This window comes from Pipra filicauda, unplaced genomic scaffold (assembly GCF_003945595.2).
Source record: "Pipra filicauda isolate LSUMZ 115617 unplaced genomic scaffold, ASM394559v2 scaffold142_size1944046_pilon, whole genome shotgun sequence".
Taxonomy (NCBI): Eukaryota; Metazoa; Chordata; class Aves; order Passeriformes; family Pipridae; genus Pipra; species Pipra filicauda.
The window spans coordinates 784,354-809,835 of record NW_024103907.1 but is presented as its reverse complement, the minus strand read 5'-3'; the positions used below and the strand labels follow the sequence as shown (position 1 = coordinate 809,835).

General features: G+C 34.3%; 1 protein-coding gene across 3 annotated transcripts in view; it reads left to right on the top strand.

Moving 5' to 3' along the window:
* The window catches only part of SGCG (sarcoglycan gamma), a 111,291-nt gene that overhangs the window by 27,295 nt on the left and 58,514 nt on the right, over positions 1–25,482 (top strand). Inside the window, exons 2-4 of one of the 3 annotated variants that reach the window (XM_039378656.1) lie at positions 5,964–6,055; positions 7,838–7,966; positions 25,029–25,223. In XM_039378656.1, the coding sequence (XP_039234590.1) occupies positions 25,029–25,223 (195 nt within the window). In that variant the 5' untranslated portion in view covers positions 5,964–6,055; positions 7,838–7,966. Of the gene's footprint in view, positions 1–5,963; positions 6,056–7,837; positions 7,967–25,025; positions 25,224–25,482 lie in introns of all 3 variants that reach the window. The other 2 variants (XM_027713693.2, XM_027713692.2) reach the window with 2 other exon arrangements.

Here is a 25,482-nt window from a genome sequence, read left to right as displayed (position 1 = left end):
CTCTGGATTAAGTACTTCAGCCTGGCATTCTTAAATATGGTTCAGTACAGATTCTTCATGGAGTGATCTTGGGAAATCATCAATTCAATTATATTTTTTAATGTAACTGTGTTTTGTTAACCAAAGAGTGCCCAGACCTTCAAGATAAGGAATTATTTCTGTGAACTGTTTTGCTGGATTGACTGTGTACCTGTGTGGTACAGGTCTAAACTGATTATTGGCAATTTAGAAGTGAGGGACTCGGACTCATCTCCAGAGTCAAAAATGGAAACACTACAAAATGCTGTATACTTCTAGTTTCCAGAATAATAACTAATGTAGCTGTGGTTTAGGCTGCTTTACTCTATAGTACTAAAAATGCTTTTTATTGTGGCTTTTCTCACCCTCCACCCCATTTCTGGCATTTTGAAATGCTAAGGCTTTTTTTCCCTGGCGTTCTTTTAGTGAGTCATAGGGTGTAGTATGATTTTGATGGCAAAATTAAGAGTAATCTACTTCAGAACAGTTTTACAATGGCAACTTGTAAAAGGAAAAATTGTTAATCGTTCAGTGTTTTATAGCATGGCTTTAAAGGAGAAGTAAAATGCTTTGGAAACATGGCTTTTTCTGGCTACCAAAAAAACCACATGAGATAATCAGTATTGGATAAAAGCTTTTCCTATACAGTCTGCAAGACATTAATTTATTCAATAACAGTGAAAATATGTCTGGTTTCAGAGAATTCATAATTTGGTAATAATGTGGTTTATAGTGTGCAAATTGTTGAAGAAAAGTGTATACTTTTGTCCATTAGCCAATTCATCATACTGCATACGATGCTCGTGTAAACATAGGTGGGTATGACCTAACCTGGGGGCTTTTTGTTCTTCTTAGTTGCTGTGTTCCTCAAAAGGAAGCAGAGAAGATTGTCATTCCTTAGGAACATTTAAAAATGCTCTAAAAAAGACAATTTCAGAAACCACAAATTTACCATGGTGTATAAAAGCAAAAAAACACAGTGAGGGAGCCTGCAGCTCCAGAAGAACAGTTAAGAGAAGAAATTGTAAGGGCCACAGAGCTGCAAGTCAGGTTTCACAGGTGATAAAATGGAAACCTCCTTGATTCTGGAGAGAGCTTCAGAGCTTTCTGCAACTCACTGAATTACTGAGGGGACAGACATCAGGTCTGGAGTGAAGGGTTCTTTGCGCAAAGAGAAATGGCCAGGAAATTACTTGTTCATAGGCTTTCTTCTATTTATATTCTGTCTTAACTGCTTGATCCCAGGTTCTCTATTTTAAAAAATAAAAATTCTGTAATGTAATCTGGTTTACTTTGAGGAGCTCACTGTAAAGGAAAAGTTTAAGCAGATCCCCTTTAAAGTTTTGTTTTATATGTGTAAATATAAGAAAATTATCTAGAAATAAATCATGTAAACTCATTTAACTTTCTTATACAGCTGAAACCTTTATTACACCTGATTCCCTTTTACATTGAATATTTATCAAAACCTGTGAACAGAAGCAATCATGTAAAAGGAAAACAATTACAACTTCTTTTTGTCTAGATGATTACAAAATAAAATTTAGGACATAGCTTCTTTATAGTCTTGTTTTGCTCTCTCATTGATTTATACCTAGTCTTCATTTCACTTGGATCAAGATTTAATTAGGTAAATGACCAGACTTAACATATTAGCCAAAACGTACTTTTGGGTTAACTCCTTCAATTTTATTTATTTTCTTCTGGTTTTTCAGCTTTTAAATTTTAGTTCATTTTTTATGGAGGTACTTCTGATATTTTGTTGCACAGGTTCAGCTTACAAAATAAACTAAAGAAGGTCTCCTTAGGTCTCATAACAAATTATTAAGTATGTATTAATTTATTTATACTAGCTAAACAGCCAGTCTTAACTCATTCTCTCTCTTTGAGCATACATACTGGTCTGTAGTATGACCATCCCACAGTAGCTTTTTCCACTTGTTTAACAGGGAAGAAGCAATGTATTAATACTGTATTGTTTTCCTAAATATTTAACTAGTGTTCCATCTTTTTATCACTGTTATGGATTACTGAAGTTTTAAGAAAATTAAACTAATGCAGGTTCCTATTATGGAAATAATTTAGTAGTCAGTTGCTCCAAGTATAAAATTACAATCCACTAAATTCTGGGCATTGAGTGTGTCAGGGCATGAGCTCTGGGTTCTGTTGTAGTGCCCTGGCCAGAGCACTATAATTTTCAGATTTCCACTTCTCTTCTTCTAAATCTTCTGAAACAGGAAACCTTTTTCTTGTGTGCCTTAACTCCTTCTTTTTTTTTCTTTCTGGGAAGATGCATGGTGGTACTGAATGAAAAAAGTATTCTAACTAATGAAGTAGACACTGAATAACTGGATTTACACTGAGTTTTAGGCGCTTTTATATGCTTTTGTTTCAAATGCAGATTAGATACACCTGCTTTATTATCTCAGAATTAAATATATGCTATGTAACTGAAAAATAACATTTAATGATAAAGTGGCAGATTTTTATATCTCTTGATTATCGGTATTTCTGCTCTGTCAGTGAATAGGGAAGGAAGCAAGAAAAATAAAAGAAGATAAAAGAAATAGGAAGAAAGCAAAAGAGAGTGGTAAACTCATTTTATTCTTTAGGGTTGGTATGTACAAACCTTCATGCAATATGAGAATATGAATACAGAGGCAGTGCTTCCAAGACCTATTAAACCTATTCTACCATGGAGGGACAGTCAATCTACCATGGAGGGACAGACAGGGGTTTTACTTTTGTTTTTAGTAAAGGTCAGATGATGTAAGAGGAAATGTTATCATCAAAGAACATGAAACATTCTCTGTTCATTGCCAGTGCTTTTGACATCTGTTGTAGAAGTGATTTGACATACTGTATGAAAAAGGCCTGTGAATACACTATTGTGCCTGTCCCAGAGTGCTTGCAGATGGAGCTGTGAGTAGGTGCGCAATGATTCATATCCTAAAATAAAAATCCAAATGCACAAAACAGTGAACCTATGAAAAAATGCTTTGCTCCACTCTCCGATCCAGTATATTAGAGAGTTTCATATAAACCAAAAGTATACATTTCTTGTTTTCTTCCTGAAAAAAGCTAACAATTAACTTCCTCAAGCCACAGTATTTGAATTTTGTGCATAGAAGAATGCTTAAATCATACCAACAATGCAACAGACAAATTAATTCCAAATCTGCTTTGATATTTAATGTTTGATGTTTTTATTTCCTCCCTAATATTAAGTCAGGCAACATTTTCTGCTTTTAAGTACTTTTTTTAGTACTATAGCAAGGTCCCTCCATTGTGTCTTCCAGTCTGCACAAGCTGCAGACTCAAATTAGTATTTGCTCCCTCAGCTGGACTCTTTGAAAGGGTCTACAAAATGAGCTTGCTTGTTTGCTCTTAGAAAAGAAATTTATCCCATCTTACCTCTATTCCAAGGCACCTGTCGGGCTCATCTTTGCACAGAGTACAGCACTGAGCACAGAGTACCCATGCAGCTTTTTACTTGTTGCTTCACTGCTTAATCTCTTTAAAGATTCGTGCAGAATTAAACCCACAGAAATTAAATAATTTTTAATCAGATTGTGTGAAGATGCAATCCAAGCAGAAGATACCATTGAACACATCCTCGCCCAAAAAACCCGTTAACTAGCCCTCTGTGACAGTTATAATTGGTTTTATATAAATTAATTTTGTGTCTATGTTAATTTGAGAAGAGATTGAGTTGAGCTGGTGAACAGTAAGTGAAAAAGATTCCTATTCTAGAGCCACTGAGTGTACTGGGGAGGAAAGTCCAGGTGACTGAATGTGGGAAAAAAAGGGATAGAGAAGATGGGTGTGGCAGCAAGGAACAGAGAGATAACAGCTGAAGCAGAGATTGAAATACTGATAGGAGAATCAGGCCATAGGTCCACAACCAACTGTTCATGCTCACACATGGAAAAAACTTCTAGAAACCAGACAGAAGGACCTGCTGTGCACTGACACACGGGGCAGTTGGACACTTATGAATTAATTCTTTTATTTTCATATTGTCTTGCATAGTAATTTTGAGATTTTTCTCTTCTAGTTTATTCTTGTCCGTTCTTAAACAAAACATAAATATTCTGAGTTTCAAAGCTGTTTTGAACCTCCTTATAAATATCAGGTAATGAAACAGTCTAAACAGATCTCCCTTAAAGCCTTGTATTTGTGGGTTGCGTGTTTATATTTCAAAAGGTTCCTGTTGAAATATTTTCCACTTTGTAATTGTTTAAAACAATTGCATTTTTATAGCTTTAGTAGGTGCAAGAGTAACTTTCAAATGTTTGCTTCTGTTTATATGGGAAAGATATAATCCTCTTTTGGCTCACTGTTTTGCTCACGTTTAGAAGATTACATCCCTTTCTGAATATTCACTGTAGCCCTATTCTTAGGAAGAGGCACGGTCTTGATCTATCAATAAATGGCTGGCTGTCCTATGCCTTACAAATTTAAAAAGCACATCAAACATGGCCAACTCAAATTCTTTGGAAGGAAACAAAAAAATTGATTCCAACAGTTCTTGTTTTATATCATATTTGGTCCTCTAACAGCAGTGGGAAGACAGGAGAACTGGAAAGTGATTTTTCTGTTGCATCATTTCAAGTTCATAAGTAACTGAAATGCAAAAGAACGAGAATCAAGGAGACTCGGACATTTCCTCTCTGTTCTTGGAACAGAGATGGACAGAGATGTCCAGTAAATACTTAGTTTTTATATTTTCTGACCACTAATAAAATTATCCTCCACTTTAATTGGTTGGGAATTTGGTTAGTTTGCATTTTTACATTCGTACTTTTTTCCCAAAGTATGTGCCATTTTATCATTAATGTAAATTTGCTTTTGCTACACTACTTGACCTTTCTGAACCATTAGCAAGGTATCTTTTAATATTTCATATGGCAAAACTTCTGTTTCATAGGATCATTTAGGTTGTAAATGACCTCTGATATCATATGGAGTTGCACATCCATGCAACCTAATTTTAGCTATTTTTACTGTTTACCACATAATTACAGTATTTCGGAGAAATTCAGTTTACCATACTGGCTAGAGTATTGTTGTTCCTTAAATACCCTTTGGATACTAAATCCTTATCACAATCTTTAAACATCTCGCAGACTTAAAAAATATCTGACAGGGCCAAATAGCTTCTATGTCCTTTTTAGTCAGATGAATTAGTTAAACTGATAGCTGATAGTCGTCGTCTTTTCTACCATTGTGTTCTTGTACTTTGAGGAATATGCAGATATTCTTGAAATCTTGTAGATATACACAGAACTTTTTTCAACAAAACTAGAGGGAAAAAATAGAATGGATTAAAATGGCAGAATATTCAAACCACAGTTTACCTATCTTTTTCCATAGCTTTTTCATGCTGTAAGTTTGCAAGTACTTCTAGTTAGTCAAGTATGAGTGGTCTCTGAGAATGTGGAAGATAAATATGTTTGCTTAGTTACCTTTACAGGACTACGTCGTCAGGCATTGACTTTCGAACTCCAATTGGAAAGGAAGTTGGCAGGTTTTGGTGAGGAATGGGACATCAACATTTCTGAACTGTGAATAGTGAAAGAAAGATTTAGTTTTTGTACAAATGCAATGTAATTCCATAATTAAAATTAGTGTTCCTTATACTAATGTATTCTAATCTTATGCTTGCAACAGAAATATTTTTTATTATTTTGCACATAGATTTTTGACTAATGTTTATTTCTCATTTATTGTAAATTCTGCTGTCGTGAATATTTGGAGTCCAAACAGGTGTTGGGAGTCTAGTGTTTGTGTTCCACAATTTTAAGCTCAGTGAATTTTGGTCTATCCCTTCTAAGATGTTGTCAGTTAAAGTAGTCAAGAGGGCAGTTCAGGAATATATCTTATTCTTTCTTCATTCTCATGAAAAATTTTGATTTCTCTTTCCCTTCTTTGCATTTAAATAGGAAGACAGCTGCCTTCAGATGATACAGAACTCACTGACAGTTACTCTTGCTTCAGTCCTACTTCATGAGAACTTCAGAAGATACTAACTGAGGTATTTATTTGTTTTTTTCATTTTTAGAATTTTTACGTTTCAGAAAATAGATGTGTAGAAGAGCAAGACAAAGGATATCATGAATCTAGACCAAGAAGAGTAATCATATGTGGAAAATAACACAAAGTTCTGTCCATAAAGAAAGCTACTGGGTGATACAATCTAATCTTTCTATAGCTGGGCACTATGTTAGTCCATATTTTTTTATAAGTTCAGAAATCAAATAATTACAAATATACCAAAAGAAGACATATTAAAATGCCCTTTAAAATGTTGCTTTTTTGAGGGTCATGTATCCAATTTTATCTGATTCTCTGATTTTCTCCAAGAATGAGCAAAAGATTTTGCAGGAAATCCCTAGAATGAATCCCATTCACCAAAATAATGACTAAATAATGAACCTTTCAAGACTATCTATCATTTATAGATTTCTTCCTCTAATACTTACAAGGAATTTCAATTAAATAGGAGCTTTGGTGTTAACACAACATACAAAGGCTTTCCTCACACTTTATCTTTTATAAATCCCCAAGATTAAATATAAAAGCAGTTTCAAAGCTATTGTTAAATATTTTATTATGAAAAATATTTGTCTTTTTTGTCAGATATTGGTGAATTAATTCCTTTGTATAGAAAAGAACTCCATTTGTGTATGTAAACAGAGTCTGATAAAGGAGCAATGGCCATTGAATTCATAAAGGGAAAAAACTATCTTGTAAGCCTGCGATCAGTTGGATTTGTGTCAGTCCTAAATTTATGATCTGCAGCTGTTAAATGTCTGATAGGAGCTTCGTCTTCTGAAGCATGATAACAGTGCGAGGGCATGGCTGGAAAAAAGGAAACGTGCTTTGAGAAATGAAGTTGTCCAAACATATGGACAATGATTGCAATGCTTTATATAGCACAAAACTTTTGTTTTGTAAATCCTACAAATGTATGGTTTAATGCTTTTTAAATTGCCGACATCTACCAGCACAGATTCTAAAATACTGTAGGTTGAACAGAATTGTTGGTTAGTGTTGTGTAGTCAGTCTAATATAAGCAGTGGTGGCCTGGAATCCTTGTTTCTGCGTTTGAGAACTCAAAGCTTAAACGATACTGAAAAAATATGTGTCATAATTTCTATAATTTCACCTTAAAATATATAATATGTGTTACTTTTATATATAGCTCTTAGTATTTATGTGCGTCTGTCTTTTATACCAAGACAGGCTTAACTTTTTGGAAAAATTCATAATTGTTAGTGTAGTTCTTGTATAAAATTTATATGTACTATTATAGGTATATTATAATATATGTATTTTCTTCTTTTAAAGAGACTTTTTATATGCCAGCCAGTTTAGATTATAGAATTAGATTAGATTTAGAATTATGTTAGCAAGAAAATGAAAAATTTTCAAAAAGTCAACTGTTAAAATTCATTTGAAAGTTACATATGGATTCCGAGAAGAAAGCAGAAGCTTTTTTGTTTCTAATTTTGCATTACGTGCTTTAGCAGCAAACTCTGATAATAGTTTTTACATGCAGATCCTATGAAGTGCTGCATATTCTTGGATTCTAATAAATCAGTTCACATTACGTGACAGGTTGAGCCATTTCAGTGCACGTTATGGATTGGTTATGTCTTACAGTGGGGCAGTTCATTTCTGGAATCAGTACACAACCGTTTTAGCAGTAGAATTAGCCGCTTATGTCACAGATTATAATTAGCTACATCTTTGTGCCAGAGCAACAGGATGGAATGCAAAACACAGCCAAACATGTGAACAAATTTTCTTCCAGTGATATTTGACCAGGCCTAAAATATCTTCCACTCCAGATTTGAAAGTAGTGCAAAAGTTAGGCAATTCTCTCTTGGAAAGAGACTGATTGTAGTGTATTCAGAAGACCACATTGTTTCAAATCCCTACGGTACGTAACAACTTTTTTAATATTTGTTTTTATATCTGTAAAATATTAACATGTTAATAATTGAGTTTGGTTTTGTTTGTTCTTTGTTTATTACATGGTTGTATTGAGCTTCTCCCCATCTGATTTTCTGTGCAACACTTCAGGCTGATTTTGTCCTTATTTAAGGCTCATTTTTGATGCTTATGTGATTTATTTTAGAGCCTAAATTATGCATTCATGTTTAATTACAATTATTTTCGATTCTGACAGTTTAATTTTACTGTTTTTTACCATTAAATGCAGTACTAAGTTGCATAGTTTAAACCTGCACTTTTATAATATTAAGAAGCTAACTCTTTGTACTTTTTAAATCTTTTACAATATCATATTACTATACTTATATAAATATATCATTTGCAGTAGTAAACCTCTGATGTTTGGGGCTATAAATTTTTCTCAGTGTATCTATCACATACTGAAAGTTAAATTTAGTCAAGAATGTATCCATGCTTCTGCTGAACACTTCTTTTTGGCTTGATAGTGTGATAATAACCTTCCACCTGAGGAATTGTGACCAAAATCAGTTCTAACTTCTGTGAAGCATACTTGAATTAATATAGGGCATATAATTATGTGTATACAGAACTCCTTTTACAATTCTGTAATCTCCTTGAATTCAAATACATTTTCTCTTGGATAATTTTACTGCCTGAAAGAAAATTACTAACTGGGTATCAGTGGATTACTGACTCATTATCAAATGATTTGTTGGACGATACTTGGTGTCTTGCCACCAACAGGTGCTTGCACTGCATATACTTAATCATGAATCAGAACATAAGTTCCTAAAACAGGATATTGCAAAAGAGTAGGAATATGATTTTACCTAATCAACACCAGTCAGCTAGGCTCTTTTATAGAGGTGTTTTTACTATTTCTGTCTTAAATCTCCTGCTTGAGGAGGAAGTGATTCATGTCCCAGAAGTGTCCATCTATCTCCATTTTCTGTGGAGGGGACATAGGTAAATATGGCTGATGCTGTCTGTATTTGAAGAGATGAATTCTAACCCGCATAGCCACTTCCAAATTAGTAATCCATTTGAGTGAACTGTATTAACTTTGTGCCATAGGGTTCTGAAAGTTTGTCGTCCGTTAAGATTTTAGAGGTTTTGGTTGTGATGCAGTCACAAATTATGCCACTTAGGCTGAGATGAATGTCTGTTTATCTTCTAAACAAATTTGCTATTAGTTACAGACCTCCTTTCAATTATGTATTGAAGAAAAAAAATGGTCCTAGGATACTACCAAAGGGTAAGAACCACTGTATGGAGTTAAATTAAAATAAAAGGATCTAAATTAAGCCCACCATTAGAGAGAACCAATTAAAATATCTTTTCTAAACCTTTATACTTTTGCTAATAGCATGCAGTTGAAAACTCAGTGGTTTAAAGGACATTATATTTTGAGTTTTATTCATAATCATAAGGCTTTAGTAACAATGTGAAGATACATATTCATACCTACTGTAATAGGTTTGTAATTATACAGATTTGTGTGATTATGCTTAGTGTTGAGACTACTGAGGCAAAATGTATATTTTAAACTAAGAGAAAAGAGTTTTGGAGGAACAGTTGAAAGAAAGAAATGGCACAGAAAGTTGGATGTGCAAAGACCCTCTTACCTGAATAGCCTTTTGAGATTTATTCGTTCCTGTGGAAAGTAATGCGTTTTACATGAGATACAAATCCCAGGTCCTGACTTCTTACAGTTTTTAATTATTTTCATGACTTGGAATTAAGTAAGCTGGATTTCCTTTGGACTTACTTCTCAAAGTTGATTGTCTTACATGTTTGATGAGTGCTGACTGAAGGGTTTTTGTTACAGAGACATTTACAAGGTCTTGTACAGGCTTTCTGATATAAGATCTTCTTGCCCATTGTAGTCTCTCAGTGGAGAGACTGGTCAAAACCAGTGTTTATACATTTTTCCATGTTCTTCATCTTCTATGTTTCTTGCATTGCATTATTACTTTGTCACGGTTGCTGAAGAAACTTAGAATTGGTTGCTACCTAAACAGCTCGAGTCAACATCACCAAAAAAGGCTTCTGTAGTACATGTCTGATGATTTCCTTATGTGTCTAATACACATTTAAATTAACTGGGTTTTCCCCTGTGTAAGTAAAAATGAGTAATAAAGTTGTTATGAGCAGGACTACAGTGCAACAGAATCACATCAATTTGTAGTCTTTGACATTTAAAATTCATCAGAATAGGGCAGAGGTTTAAAGTATGTAATGAGTCACAGCATACATAGGAAAGCATTTTGCTTCCCTTCTACAGAAAAGGAAAGTGAATTTGAATTCTTAGTTTACTTCCAAGTGACTTATCAAAAAAAGGTACAATTGTTACTTTCTAGATCCAAGGTCAAATTATCATATTTTTTAAAGCCTACATGTGATCCATCACGTGAATTAGGAGGGGAAAGCATGAGGATTACTTTTCATCTCTAGCCTCTACATCTAGTTCTATTCCTTATTTCTTTTGTGTATTTTTATTTCACTATTCAAAAAAAAAAAAAAGAAGCCTCACAGAATAAGAGTATTACTCCATTTATTATGTGAAATCATTTTTCAAGGCTAAATAAGCTACTTTCAAGGTCCACAATCAACATAGGAAAACACCACAAAAAGGAGTTATCTGTTTTGTAGTTGGGCTGAAGTCTACTGTATGAAGTGGAAGTATCCCTCTAAAGACACAACAGCATTCTACTTGGAAGTAACACTTTCATAAAAGTAGCAGCAAAATGAGGAAAAAGAGAATATGCCAATGCATATGACTTTATGTACTTAAATAGAGCTGTTTCTTTTTGCTCTCACAGAGAGTACCTCCAGCCAGCACTGACAACATGAAATACTTTTGCTGTGAACAACATTGAGGATAATGTTAAAGGACTTTTGCAAAAAGCTTTCTCATAGCAGGACTTGCATTAGGAACAAGATTTCTACAAGATAAATTTTGGCCCTGCTGTGGGTAATCATTGCTCTGTGATAGGAAAGCTCGTCTATCAGACACATAGAAAATAAAAATATCTTTTTTACTTAAAAAAGTGTTTTTAAACAAGAATATGTAGTGGCCTTTTTTTGTTTAAAAGTATCAGAAGTTATTTTTTGTCTAGTAAACATCCACACAAGAATATGACAGCAGAGATTCTTTCATGATTTATCTCCATCAGAGGGATTGCTTTTTCTTCACTTTTATAAAGAATTTCAAGTCTTTTGATGTGTTCAGCAACACCAATGAAAATTATTTTCATATTCTTCCCCTGAGTTAGCTTTGCAATTCTGGCCTATGTGTCACACTTCTAAGTATATAAACAACCAGAAGAAGCATGACAAAAAAATTTTTAAAAAGTATGCCTGCCAGTGTTTTCAGATTTCTGGTGTTGTCTCCAGGGAAGGAAAATTGAGGACCGCAAAGCCAATTCTTATTTGTATTTAATGTCCCTTAAGAAATGGGCCATTTGTAAATGGAAACCTAATTTCTGCTGCAACTCAAACTGACAAACTACCAGATCCTGTTGTCTGCCAAGTTTAACTTTAGCATGTGTTAAAGTAAAATTTTATGGTTCTTTCTTTTCTTATGATACTGTACATTGACAATAAAGGAGGAATGAAAAGTAATGGAGAGCATCCAAGACATAAGTAACAGAACAAAACAAGAACAAGTAATTGAGAGCAGCAATTTAAATGGCAATACAAACGTGAGATGTATCCATTTTGTCAAATACTCAGATAAATTTTTCTTAATGTCCATGGCACACAGAGGCATAGAAACCACTCTAAAAGAGACAAAATTCTGTTTAATCACCCAGGTTAGGAGTATTACTGCTGACCTGATATAATAATAAGTTGAATGTGATGACTTAAAGGAGTTCTTAAATGTTCTTTCCAGATAAGCTGTGTGCTTAATAAATACTCCTAAAATAAATTAAAACTATATACCATGTAAAAGTGTATTGATTTATTCTTTGATCTATTCATCCAGATTTCCTATTTCTTAAAATTATGACATTGTTTTTATTTCTCCTTTTATGAAGGAATATTTTTTCAATTGAAATTAGTGTGACTTTGCTATGTTTATCTAGAGAAGACAGGGGGGTTTAACTATTATTAGAAATACTACAGTGATGCATATCAGAACTGGTTAGCTCCTTTGAAACACTAAATTGCAGTCAAAAACACAGCAGATTCCGTTTGTCGTTTGGAAAAATAAGTGAACTGAAGTTTAGAGGCAAAATAATTTTTGTGAAATCACGTTTAATACAGATTACCTGTTCTTCAAGAAAAGATGTTATTGCAATACAAAATTACCAATATTTAATATTGGCAAAACTTAATTTAACATTTAACTTAGGTTCATTCTCTTTCCAAAACAGAATAAGGTATTTGATTATGCATGTCAAGAATGTAAAATGTATTCAGTGTGTACATTTGAAGTAAAAAATCCACATGTAAATTGTGCTTAGGTTCAAAGATAACTATATAAGAATGAAGGTGTTTGACAAAAAGTAAGCTGAAAGCATCCCAGAAAATATTTAAGAGAACTATGTTGGAAGGACAGATCAGGATATATGCTCTCTATAAAAAAAAGTTTGAGAAGGCAAAAGTAACTCGGCATGGCAAATCACCAGATTAAGGGAAACAATCAAAAGAATTTCCTAAATCTGAAGTTGTGTGCAAATTAACAAAACAGAAAAGGTCATGAGCTCAGGCACGTTAAATCCAAAACCAATACCACTGGGAAAAAATGTTTGAAGAACAGTGAACAACATGAATGATGGAAAGTCTTTCCTCAGACATGAGAATGGCAACACCTATCAGGTAGTTTGTATGGTAAATGAGTAAGACTCTAAAAAGAGTGGTTGGAGAAGGATATAAGGACTATGACAAATTTTTTTTTTGTGTTTTTCTTGAGTATGGAAGAAACTGGAGCACTTTCTGTGATATAACTCCACTTTATGATTACTCATCAAAGGATCTATTCCAGAATAAAAGGACTATAGAGGGAGCTTATCTACAGGGGACGTGTAGATAAAGTATATAGTAATGTTCAAAATCAGAAGATGTTCAATAAAGACCTCTGAAAAAGAAAAACAAAACAGAAATAAAATAAATTAAATACTACTGGTGATAAAAGGCCAGTTCTAAAGGCTGGAGAATCCTAGATTAATTTAGATTGGAAGGAGCCTCTGGAAATCATCCAGAAGTCCCTCCTTCTGTATGTTCGATTAGGGAGCTGTAGGAGACTTAGCAGGGCAGCACTTCTCCTTTGGTCTTTCTCATAACCTCTGAATGTCTTCATTTCTGTTTCAAAGCAAAACTGTATACTCAGCACTTTATACACAACACAACCCTCTTCCTCCTTGCTTTACCAACCTTTCTTTCCTCAGTGCACGTATCCATCCATTGCAGCGTTCCAGTCATACAGGCTAGCCACTATATTTTTGTAATTCCGGTGGGATTATTGGTCTGCAGCTGTGCATGAACTTCCGATTGCTCTTGTTTTCTGTGCAGTATTCATTCATGAACAGACACTGCAGATGGACCACAGTTATGCTGTTTTTATAAGGAAAGGGAAAGAGCTTTCTCCATCAAACGGTCATCTGGATGCTTCTTTGCTGCCCCCAGTGGATTCACTTTCCTTAAGACTATGGCAACCCTCTCCTGGTGTACCTAATTTAATGCTTTTCTCTTTAAGTTAGCAATGATGCTCCTGCCCAGCTTGATCAGATGGTTTCCATCTCTTCTCAATAGTTCTCAATCCTTAAAAACTCTCCTGTGGTCATAAAAGCCAAAACTGTCTGTGACACCAGTTAAGTATTAGCTATTAACATGCAGGATATGTCCATTCCTTTAAGAACTCCTTTTCTCTTTCCCTGGAAGGATTGAGGGTAAAATCAGCTGGTCCTTAAAAGCTTTACCACCCCCTCAGATCTCTATAATCACTCTTCATTTGCTGAGCCATAGGAGTAACATTGCTGCCCCTGTAATGAACAGCAAGGGCTGGATAAGTCTCAGAAGTCTCTGCAATATCCCATCTCTGATCACTCATCAAGCAGCAGAACTTCCAAGACATCAAAGTCAAGTCAGGAGATGGGTGCCGCTGTCTCTTGATAAAGGAACTCTCCAGTGATCATCACTTACCAGTTGCCTATGCAGGTTGCTTGTTTTTTGTCTTTGCTGAAGGGTAGTTCAAGACTGAGTGATCAGAAGTGAAAATGGCAGATTAAATTCAAGCTAGGCAGATGTAGAGTTTTGCACATGGGGGAAAAACCCTTCAGATGCAAAGTGATGGTATCTGAACTATTTACAACTTCGTAGTGAGTTATGATGGATTGCACTGACGACACAAGTTCAGTGCCCACTAGTTGTCGTAAAATGAAACATTCAGAATTCATGGGGAAGCAGTAGACTTCAACTCCATAATTTATCTGTTTTTTGAGTCCTTTATGCTGTTTTTGTTCCTCCCCCATATCTGAACTGACTAGATTAAGAGGAAGGTAGTAAGTGCAACAAAACGAATAGCGCTGCTTTCACACAAGCCGGACAACACAACCTAGGAAAGAAATTACCAGGATCGGAGAGAAAACAGTATGATGGAGATCTGTAAGAAGGCTTCCATTCTTTCATCAGTATCATCTTTTAGTCACTATCAAAGAGAGGCTATTGAGCTAAATGGACTTTGATCTGCTCCAGTGTAGTCCCTTTTATGATTTTAAACTCACATATAAGAGAATAAACATAAAAAATATTCTTTGATTATTTGTATAGGTCAATTTGTTGTTATCAAGTGGGATCTAGTAGGATAGATATATCTAGTAGATATCCTACTGGGTATATATAGAACTATCTGTATAGATAGATCTAGTAGGATATAGTAACACAAAGCAACAGAAACAAAATTTAAAAAATAATTCTGACTACATCAGTCATTATGTTTTCTATTATTGTTGAATATTGGATCTTGTTATTTATCAAACATTTCATTCTTGTGAAGAAGTTATATATTTTAAAATAAAATCTGTTTGTAAAAGCTATATAAATATTACTCTGTAAATTGTTGCTGTCTACTGGTATTTTATTCTGATTGAATTTTCTTTTTTTGAAAAATTAAACTGACAGAATTCAACTTACTGTTGTTCACCTCAAAGTTTCTACCCCTGCCCATCTTTTGACTTTACAGTCAAATATGAGTATGATAAAATAAATGCATAGAGGTTTTCAGGATAATGAAGTTTTTTTTCAATGTTAGTGGAAGTTTCTTATGAAATCATACCCTCATTGAAGGACGACTCTGTTCTGCTACATTGTGTAGGCATGTGAATAGTATCTACTGACTCAGAACACACAGTTCAAGCTAGCTAGTACTGATGTGTGTTATATTTGGCTCAGGAAATTTTTATAAAGGACTCAGAGAGAGCAGAAGTAACAAGATTACTGCACTGATGTCAATACTTGAAGAATAAAATGTACAAATCTGTATAGAACTAGGCCTCATCACTACTTCTGTTTATAGTAAAATTATTCATTAAGCTTTCACTGTTTCTTTGCTGTTTTTAAAGGATTTTTAGACACAACTGAAAGCAATAGCAAACATACACAGGTCCTCTACCCTAAACTCTTTTTATTCCCTTTTGTACCCTGTTGCTAATTTCAGTTTCATCTTTGCTGCTGACTAAAGTGATGAGCATAAACTGGGCTTTGAGTTTGCTCTTTCTCAGCCGTCCTCCTAGATGAATCAGTTACCTTCCAACACAAATTCTAAATTTGTTTCAGAGTATTATTACAGTGTTCATAAAAGATGTCCTGTCTGTTCCAACAATATGTCTGACCTGCTTCATGATGAGACGTAGTAAGAACCAGTCCCTCATGTCTTGTGGCTGTTTGTAACATCTAAGAATTCCTGTATTGGATCACTCATTGAATAGAATCGTTTCCCATAAGCTTAGGCTTCCAAAGGTATTGTGTGGACATCTTCCTAGTCCATTGTAATGCAATATGAAACAGTTTTTCTTAAAGAACAAAGGCAATGCCTTAAAAATACTTATTTTCTGCAGTTGTCTCCCAAGTGCTGTAATTTTCTGGACTTGCCAACGATATTATAAATCTAAGTGAAAGCATTTTTCTTTGGAGGATAGTGTAGAGTTTAACGTATAATTGAGAATACAGGAATTGGTCTGTACAGCAGTCCTGGAAATGAACAGTAGACTCACATGTCCTTATTTTTTCTCTGGCACTTCCTACCAGGTCTGAATGTTTTACTTTTGAAGGTACAACAGCTTGAGGTGTAAAAATATGGTATTAAGAGTAAAAATTTTAATTTCATTAAATGTCTGATATGTCAAATTTTTTGCTAGGCTTTTTATTTTGTAACTTCCATGTCAAAATATGTTTTATTGATTAAGAAGGGCATTTATTATTGTGAGATTTTTTTTAACAGTGTATGATGAATTATTTATCATTCGTGAATACATTTGAGTTTTAGTTATAGAGAACAGGCTTATTAGCACTACCAAGAAAGATGATTTTTTTAACAATGGCATTTTCTGCATTCCTATTTCTCCTCATTCTTATTTCTGCTCATATATGAGAAAAAGTAATGTAAAAGCAGTGGATAGTCATCCCTCTATAATTCATTCTAGTATTTGAAAGATACTGCTAAGGTGCAGAACTGTTGCAATTCTTATAAACTAAAGTAGTATGCCTATGTGAATTACTATGTTTAACTTTCAGGCTTCAGTTTGTGGATAAGGTATTCCTGAGGTACTGACTAAGGGAATCCTTCACTTAATTTCAAGGATACATTCCCAGAATGAGCAATAGGAGTTGCCTTTTCCTCTTACCCTGCTGTGTCACACCATTCTCTCACCACCTTTCTTTCTTCTGCAGCAGAAATCTTAATTCTTTCCTTGTGGACTTGTTCATCATTATGAGTAAGAGAGGGAAGAACATGCACCAAGTCAGGGAGTGAAGGCTGAAAATTACAGCATTGTCAGTCCTCAAGTGCTCACTGCTATCAGTATTTGCATGACTTCTGAACCCACTGTGTGTGGCTACTGTAGAGTGGAAAACCTGAAAGCAGTTTGAAGTTTGGGAGTTCACTGGAATTCACGTTTTCAGTTGAGCTATTACTGTATGCTGAGCTAAGGAGTTTTTGAAGAAAATTTATTCCTAATAAAGTATGGTTGCACCTTTATTTTGAATAAGTAACCAATTCTCATGTCAGTTAAGCACACTTTGAATAGGGAATAGGACTAGATGATCTCCAGAGGTACCTTCCAACTTTCATGTTTTTTGATTCTGTGATTCTGTTCTGGGAAAATTGTTATATGATGAATCAGAGACTTATCTAGCATCACCTCATGAAGAATTGAATGCAGTAACATGGGCACACCATCGTTTCATAACAAACTCCTGTCTTCTGTCACTGTAGAGGATCAAAAATGCAGATTAAGCAGTCTCTTTCTACTTTCTCTGTTTATATTAGTTGAAAGCCTTAACTAAGACTTTAATGACTCATATTTTGAGTAATTTAATTTATACCTAGCCTGATTATAAACACTTTGTTAAATGCACAATTAAAGAAAAAGAGGGGTCTAGTGGAATGAATCTACTCTGTCTTCTGCTTTAGAGAGAGAAACCTTAGAGGCAGAAGGCTCTGCAATGATTTCTGTTCTGATACTGACTGCAGTACATTATGTATCTGGTGCACTTGCAGTCCTTCAAGGAAAAAATAAATCACCTTGAAGAGCAACTTCTATGGGGGAAAAATGTATTGGACTTCAGAGGGCAAAATTTATTTCACAATCAGGTTCATCAAAGCAAATTGGTCACTATTGCAGTTTTATCACCTACTCAAGGCCCCTACTCAAAGGGCTTGGAGAATAAAAACTTCATAACTAAGAAGAGATTAATTATCTGATGTAGGTTTAACATTTTAAAATGTCTTTGTAGTAATATACCCTGTTGCAAAACAATGAATGACATTCAACAGGACAAGACAGTGTTTTGCACACTGAAACTATGGAAGTTCATTACACAAAGAACAGTAAATAAGGAAACACATAAATGACCTTGACACCATTAATGGATCTTAGTCTTTCATTGTTAAGTGAAAACAATGGCTGTACAGACTGCTCTTTTCTCTCTTCTTAAAGGATAATTTCAAAAATCTTGTAACAGTAATAAGAGCTCCATGATGTCTAACCAGTAGCCTCACCAACATTGAGATCCAATCAGTTCTACATCAGCTATTCTAAGTTCTTTGTGTTCATGAAAACACTGTTTGTTTTACAAGACAGAGTAACAAATATGTTGGAAATCTGAGGAAAGTAATTGTGAGATTTTAATTTTTCTTTTACATTGCAGTACTCAAGGTCACTCAAGGAAACTTATCTGTAATGGTGACTAAATTTCAGAGAGAGAAGACTCACTTTTTTTTTTTTAGTGAAAACACTTTCAGGCATTTTTTATAAAAGACGTGAGATTTCTCATACCAGCAACTAGCTACTTCTTAAAATATTAGTAAAGTACACAAAAATTAGAAATAATTCGCAAAAAAGTCTGTCTAGTATTTTTACTTGGTCTTTTGATTCTGGTGGGAGTAATTTATTTTTTATTCAACCTGATTAATGTTTTGGGAATATGTTAAAGAAGAAAATATAAAAGATAAAAACCAAAGTTTAAAAAACATTTTTACTGTAAATGAGATTCAAAAATAGACAGATATTAGACAAATAATTTTAATATAGCATATTAAATTTATATTATTAATATAATAATATTGATTTAATTGTAGTATAATTGTTTTGTATAGTTATATAATATTAATATAATATATCAATAGTCCTATGCTGTCCGTGACTACCTCTCAGCTGTTGCAGTGGCACTTAAAATGTGCAAAGCTGTTTGTTGTGACTATGTGATAGTTATTATGTAAATTTTGCACTGCAGAGTATACAAACAGTTAACTAGGCCATATGAATTTCCTTGCTGTTTTCCTCAAATTATGCTGCAGGGACCCAGCTCTTTTTAGCTGATGACACTAGTTTACAATTCAAACTGTAATATTCCATATAATACAAAAATTTCAGCAAAGCAAGGTTGGGCAAAATGAAGTACAATACGATGGAATGAGAGAGGGTTGAAAGGAATTGGAAAATTTTCGTTTAGTCATGAGAGTTTGAGTTTTCCCTGCCTTTCTGTTTTTGTCTTGAAAGCTTTTCCATTTGGATTCCAAAGGTTTTCCATCTTTTTCTTTGAACAATGGGATTGCTCCAACTGTATTTCATCTGCCAGGAAAATACTCCAATTGCACCTCTTTTCTGTTGGTTAATCAGTTGACTGATTCCCCAAAGACAAAAGTGTACATGCCTGAATGCCCCCAAAGTGTGAAGTCTTAGTGTACTTCTGATGTTCATACTATATAATAATACCATTAATGAACACAATGTTCCATGAAGATACCATATGCAGATCGTAAAAGGAGTTCTCACTTGGCTGAGTTGACAGGTTAATTTCAGTTTACAGTTTGTTTATAATGGCACAAGAATTTAGTTTTAGTGTTTAAAATGGTCTTTCTACTGATCTATTTTATTTTAGCTCTATCACCTCTTTCATTGTCAATTTTCTTGCATGTGAATAAATTTATTTTATGTAAAGAGAGAAGAGTAGAAACACTGATGACTGTTCAGAAGAACATATGTAGTATGAGCACCAGTAGTGCAAATTTCTCCATGAAATCTCACCAGCTCTTCTTAATTCTGATTTGAAAAGGTTCCATTGAGCGCTAAGGTTGTGTCTCTTTGATGAAAATCCCAACACAGTTGGAAACAGTCCAAAAATGTAAAATGCTAATAATTATTTAATCATTAATGGTATAACAGATAGTTATTAGGATTAACCAACTAAGTAGTTTTATATTTAAATTATGTTTTCTAATCTAGTATTATTATTAGATTAGAAATATGACAAAATGACAAAGTATTTGAGCAATACAGTTCTGAACTGTGTATTGAGAAGAATTTTATTAAAGTTCATGAAAATAATATAACAATTTATGAACAAAAATGGTGAAAACATATTTTTACAGTTGAATTAAACTTAGATTGCTTATTTTAATTGAAATAGTATTCAGTCTTCAGTATTTCCTACAAATAAGTCATTCCTGAAAATATGATTAACAAGCTTCTACTCAGGCCTACTTTCCCAAACAGGCTAAGTTTGCAAATTCCTTTTTCAAAACAAAGCTGCCTTAAATGAATATTCCAGAGCTGTCAGAATAGCTGTTTGAACTTGATGCCCGACCTAAGCTACGTCCAACAGTAACATCATTGATGGGCAGTTTTTCAGTATCTCAGTATTAATAAAAAAATCTCCTGGACCACTAATTCATGCAAATGACACAGGCCAGTTTCTAAGTCTTGCGTGAAAAAGGGTGGAATAGAGCTGAGGAAATGTACTATCATGGCTACATATTTTTAGAGGGCAGCTTTAATAGCACAATGTAAAGAACATACAGCTCTTTCATCAGTGGCTTATATGTATTACTATAGGCATGAATTTCGTGCCTTACGTACAATACATACAAGTAATGCCTGAACACATGAGAAATCTCACGTGGTCTTAACACCTACAGTGTACTAATTTAATAGTTTTATCTATCATTTAAAATCTTTAACAAATCTTTTGACAGCTAATTAGCATTCAGTATCTGGTTTAAATCAGCAAAGAGGCAAGAAGTAATTGGATTTAAATGGATTCCAGTAAAATTGATTATGACAATTAGAAAATACTTTTAAATAGCAAACTATCATGATAGAACTCAATTCCATGAGTTATGGCCAAATATACAAAAATACATAAGAAATATGCGAGTAATCGACCTTAATCTTATTTGACTTCTGATTGTGGGGGCCCTTGAATAGAAACACCAAGAAATTCCTCTTCCAATGAAGTAGCAGACTTTTGTTTATTGTGGTACTGCTAGCCTTATGCAAATAAGATGTTTTCATGGCCCATTTGAAAGGTGTAAGAATTTTCATTCTGAAACTAAATTGCTATTTTGTCTTCACTGTAAGTTTTCAGTACTGTTCTTATTCTTAGTCACTGTGGGCTGCTTCCTTGTAAAATAATCTAAAGGTAACAGTTACCAAAGTCATTGTTCATACTGCAGATTTCTTGCTTCTTCAACTAACTTGTGTACGTCCAGGTGTCTAAGTAGCCACTTCCTTCTTGGCATCTGTTTACTTTGCTCCTGCACAACCAACTTACAGTTTCATGGTTTTTCCATTTACAAATCACATTTTTCATCATAGTGCTAAATATCTGTTGTTTTTGTTCTGAGAGTCTATCTTGAATCCTGGCAGACTTCACAAGCCAACTATGAGATCTGACTATCTAAGGCTTTCCTTTCAGCCCAGCTTTGTAAAACATCCCAAACATATAAAATTATTTCTCTCTGACTTCTCCAGACAGGTTTGAGATTATTTTCCTGTGTGTAAGTCAGTAATGTGGAAAGCTGATTCTCCCAAAAGAAGCAGTCCAACGGCATCAATTCTTATAGGATTTCTGCTGTAATTACTTGTTATTGGGCCACTAATTCTCTTAAAAATCATGAAATATTGTATTAAGGAGAAAAGCTTAATCCTTTTCAAAGCATTCAGTTGTCTAGGCCAGCATTGCCCATTTACTAGGACCAAAGCAATTTTTGGCAGTATTAATAATGCTCAGGAACAGCAGAACTGTTTTCTGTTAGGAAAAAATAATTCATGCAGGGAACGATGCTGTGCTGGGAGATGTCCCCTGTGGAATTTCTCAAGGGCTGAAGACAATTGCAAAACTCATAGGCTTTTTGGTAAAATGTGTAATGGATTTTGACCTCACCTCATTAAGCAGCAGTACATAATGCATTACGTTTAAAACCCTCAACTCACAAAATAAACATTTTACAACAGTGTAAAAATGGAACAGAGAAGAACAGGAATCCTATCTTATTGTTAAATTACATGCTTCTGGAAATCATTCTGATTGAAATGTCTAAAACATGCAGGTAAATACATATGACAAAGTCATCCCATGGTTGCTTTCTTTCTCTTTTGATGAAGTTAAACCCATCGAAGGTGCAGTTCATTGCATGTCTAAAATTCACCTCTAAAATAAGTCAGACAAATAATTCCCAGCAGGTTTATCTATCTCCATTGACCATAAAGGGAGTCCCCAGGTTGACTGGCTCAGATATTCAATGCTGAATTGTGAGATGAATTCCAGTGTTAGAGACCATTGTGATGAGGCTGCATAAAACTGGAAGACATGAAAATAAATTGGCAAATTCTTTGGCAAATGGTGCTTCTACTGCAAAATTTACCTTGAAGATGTAAGAAACATCAACACAAGGAAGAGGCAAAGCAGTCTGTCTTGTGATGAGGGCTTCTCTTACTACAGAAATTTCTGTAGCTGTCATCTATCTTATTTTTTGTTCAACTGACACTTAACAAGTATGTGTAGTGAAGAAAACAGTAAGAAGCTGGGTACCCTGTATTAGGGTATATGTAATCTGTCATGGTTTAGGAATGGTATTCTCCAGTTTAGTGTTCTGATGCACTCCAAACCACACACTGCTTGCTCACTTCCTCTCCTCCTCCCCTTGCAGCAGGCTGGAGAGGAGAACTGGAGGTACAAAAGGTAAAAATCATGAATTGAGATAAGAACAATTTACTAGAAACAAGAATGAGACAAGAAACTAACAGTAACAGCAATAATACTAGTAACAGTGTACAAGAAAGGTGAACGATCCACATGCAAGTGCTCACCACGGGGAAACCAGCAATACCCTGTGCCCAGCATGCTCAGCATGACCCTGTCTGCCCTCCTTGCCACCACTGGTGAGGTGGTATAGGATAACCTCAGGATCCTAACCATGCCCCTCCTGGATACTGCAAAAGTTGGCCAGAACCAGGACATAGTTGTACTATACAGGAGCAAGAACTGCACAGGTTATTTCTCAAAGTATATCTCTTGGTGTTACCAGGTAACAGTTAACAGGTGTAAGTTATGTGTTCAGAAGAGGTCTGTGTGGAAGTAAGAGTAAAGGTTTGTCTAAGCATTGTATGTATAAATATCCCAATATCTCATGGCAGAGCATGGTAACGGAGGTTTAAGATAAGGGTCAACTTCTATGTGAGTAATATGGTTTATGATACAACAATTACATGGAAAACAAAAAAAAAAATAGTATCATCTCAAGTTCATGCTGTATTCTGTAATCAGTACTATGTGCTTGAGTAATACTCAGAGCTGAAATACAAAATCTGTTTTAAACAAACACAGTTCAAGTGGTGAATATTAAGTAACATCTTGTAAAACTACAATGTTTTGCAGTAATATTAAGCCAAGTTATTTCAGAATCTATGATTCTTCACTATTAAATCATTATACTGTTTTCAGCAATGAAAAGATTTATATAGACAGTCCATGAGCAACTGAGACTGGTAACAGAAAAAAATTAATTACAATATCTTGTACATTATTGTACCATAATGCCTGTAGCAAAGTTACATTATGAACTGCCAATGATTTCGTCTAGTTTTTGAATGCAAATAAACAGCAAATTAAATTATTTTTTTTAGTGGAAGTACAGAAATAAGATGACTACTGGCGATATATATAAAGAGATAATACATGAATTTCTGTTCAATTGTAAACTTACATTGCAATCTCTGTCTTGCTAGGAAGCTACAGGAACAAAAGATGACATCTTTTTAAAATGAGGGTTAGAACTGAGAGCCACAAGCTTGTTACAGATACAGAATGGCTCTGCAGAAAACTTGAAAAGACCTTCTGTAACTTTACTTAAAGTAATTCAGCAGCTGAGCAAGGATGTAATTTGATCATATTTTGAAAGTTGTGTGAGCAGAGCATGGTGATCTCATTGATAGGAGCAAATTCAGACTTGAGAGGAGACCTTGTATGAAACCTTTCTGAAGGCACTTTCATTTGGGAGCATTTTATTGTAGTAAAGTGGACCAGGTTTTGGATGTAAGATGCCTGTGGACATACCTGGCTCATGAGAAGGGCTTGATCTTACAGTACCTATGTTCTTTTTGACATCCATGACTGGATTGGGCTTTTTTTTGCTTTCTATCAGTGTGAATTAGCAGATATTGCCCAGTGTTTTTCTTGATAAGCATCTTCAGCTGCTGAGTTTTTATTCTTTTGGCTGAAACCGTAAGCTTTAATGAATGTTTTGAACTGTTGGTGATCTCTGTGCTGTAAAGGTGGAACTTAGTAAATATACTGATGTTTTAAGAAAATGCAGTCTTTTAAGATTCCTTTAAATTCAAAGAATGCTTCTTTAAGAACTATAGTATAAAGTGAAGTTGTTTAAATCCAGTAAGTAATGCTTTTATTGTTGATATATCTTTAAATAAGAATATCTGATGAATTGAGAAATCGTTATTTCTTGTACGTTGCTAAGAACCATTTCATTTCTTTACATACATATTCTGAAGCTTAATATATACTGGCATTCTAACTGATACACAGTTAAGTTTGGCAACACAGAGAATGCATTTTATTAGAGTCAAGGATAGAGTATGGAGAAGTCTTTTTGAACATGTGTTTCCAAGGTACTGTTACCACTTGTAACTATTTTTACAGTAAAATAATATTGTTCTGTGAGCCACAGATTATGATACGATCCCATGAAATATTTTGTGATGGAAGAATTAGAATATTATGACAAATGGGAGGAAAGTGTTGCCATTCTTTATAGGATTTAAGCCTCCTGAAAACAGCAGTTGATGCAGTTAATATATTAAAACATCAGGTTGTGTGTACCAAAAAACCAAGATGTAAGTTGAGTGGAACATGATGAAAATGCTTTCCGGGTAAAACTTCATACGAGTTTCCAGTTTCTAGTAGCTTGCTATTACAATTATATCTTCATATTTCCTTGGAGTATTATACAAATATTTTCATTTAAATCAAGAAACTAAGCAGTCCTTTTTTTTTCCTTTACATAGCAGATGGTACGTGAACAATACACTACGACAACACCAGGCACCAGCCTAGAGAGGCCGAAGAATGAATATGTCTACAAAATTGGAATTTATGGCTGGAGAAAGCGTTGCCTCTACCTGTTTGTTCTCCTCCTGCTTATCATCCTAGTTGTGAATTTTTCTTTGACAATTTGGATTCTTAAAGTGATGTGGTTTTCCCCAGTAAGTGTCCTTTTTAATTTTCCATTCTTCTCATTTTCTCTTCCTTTCCCTGCCTCACCACTTCACCTATTTTGTATGTACATCAGCTTCTCTGTATGTAATAGATGTTTCTTTTTTCCTTCTTCTCAACTGTGATTTGTACTTTGTATTTCAGAAATATCTATCTTTGAACAAATTTCCTCATGTAATTTCTGTACTGACAATAATTTTTGAAATACTGAGGTTGTTGATACCTTATATTGCAATGAATTCTAACCAT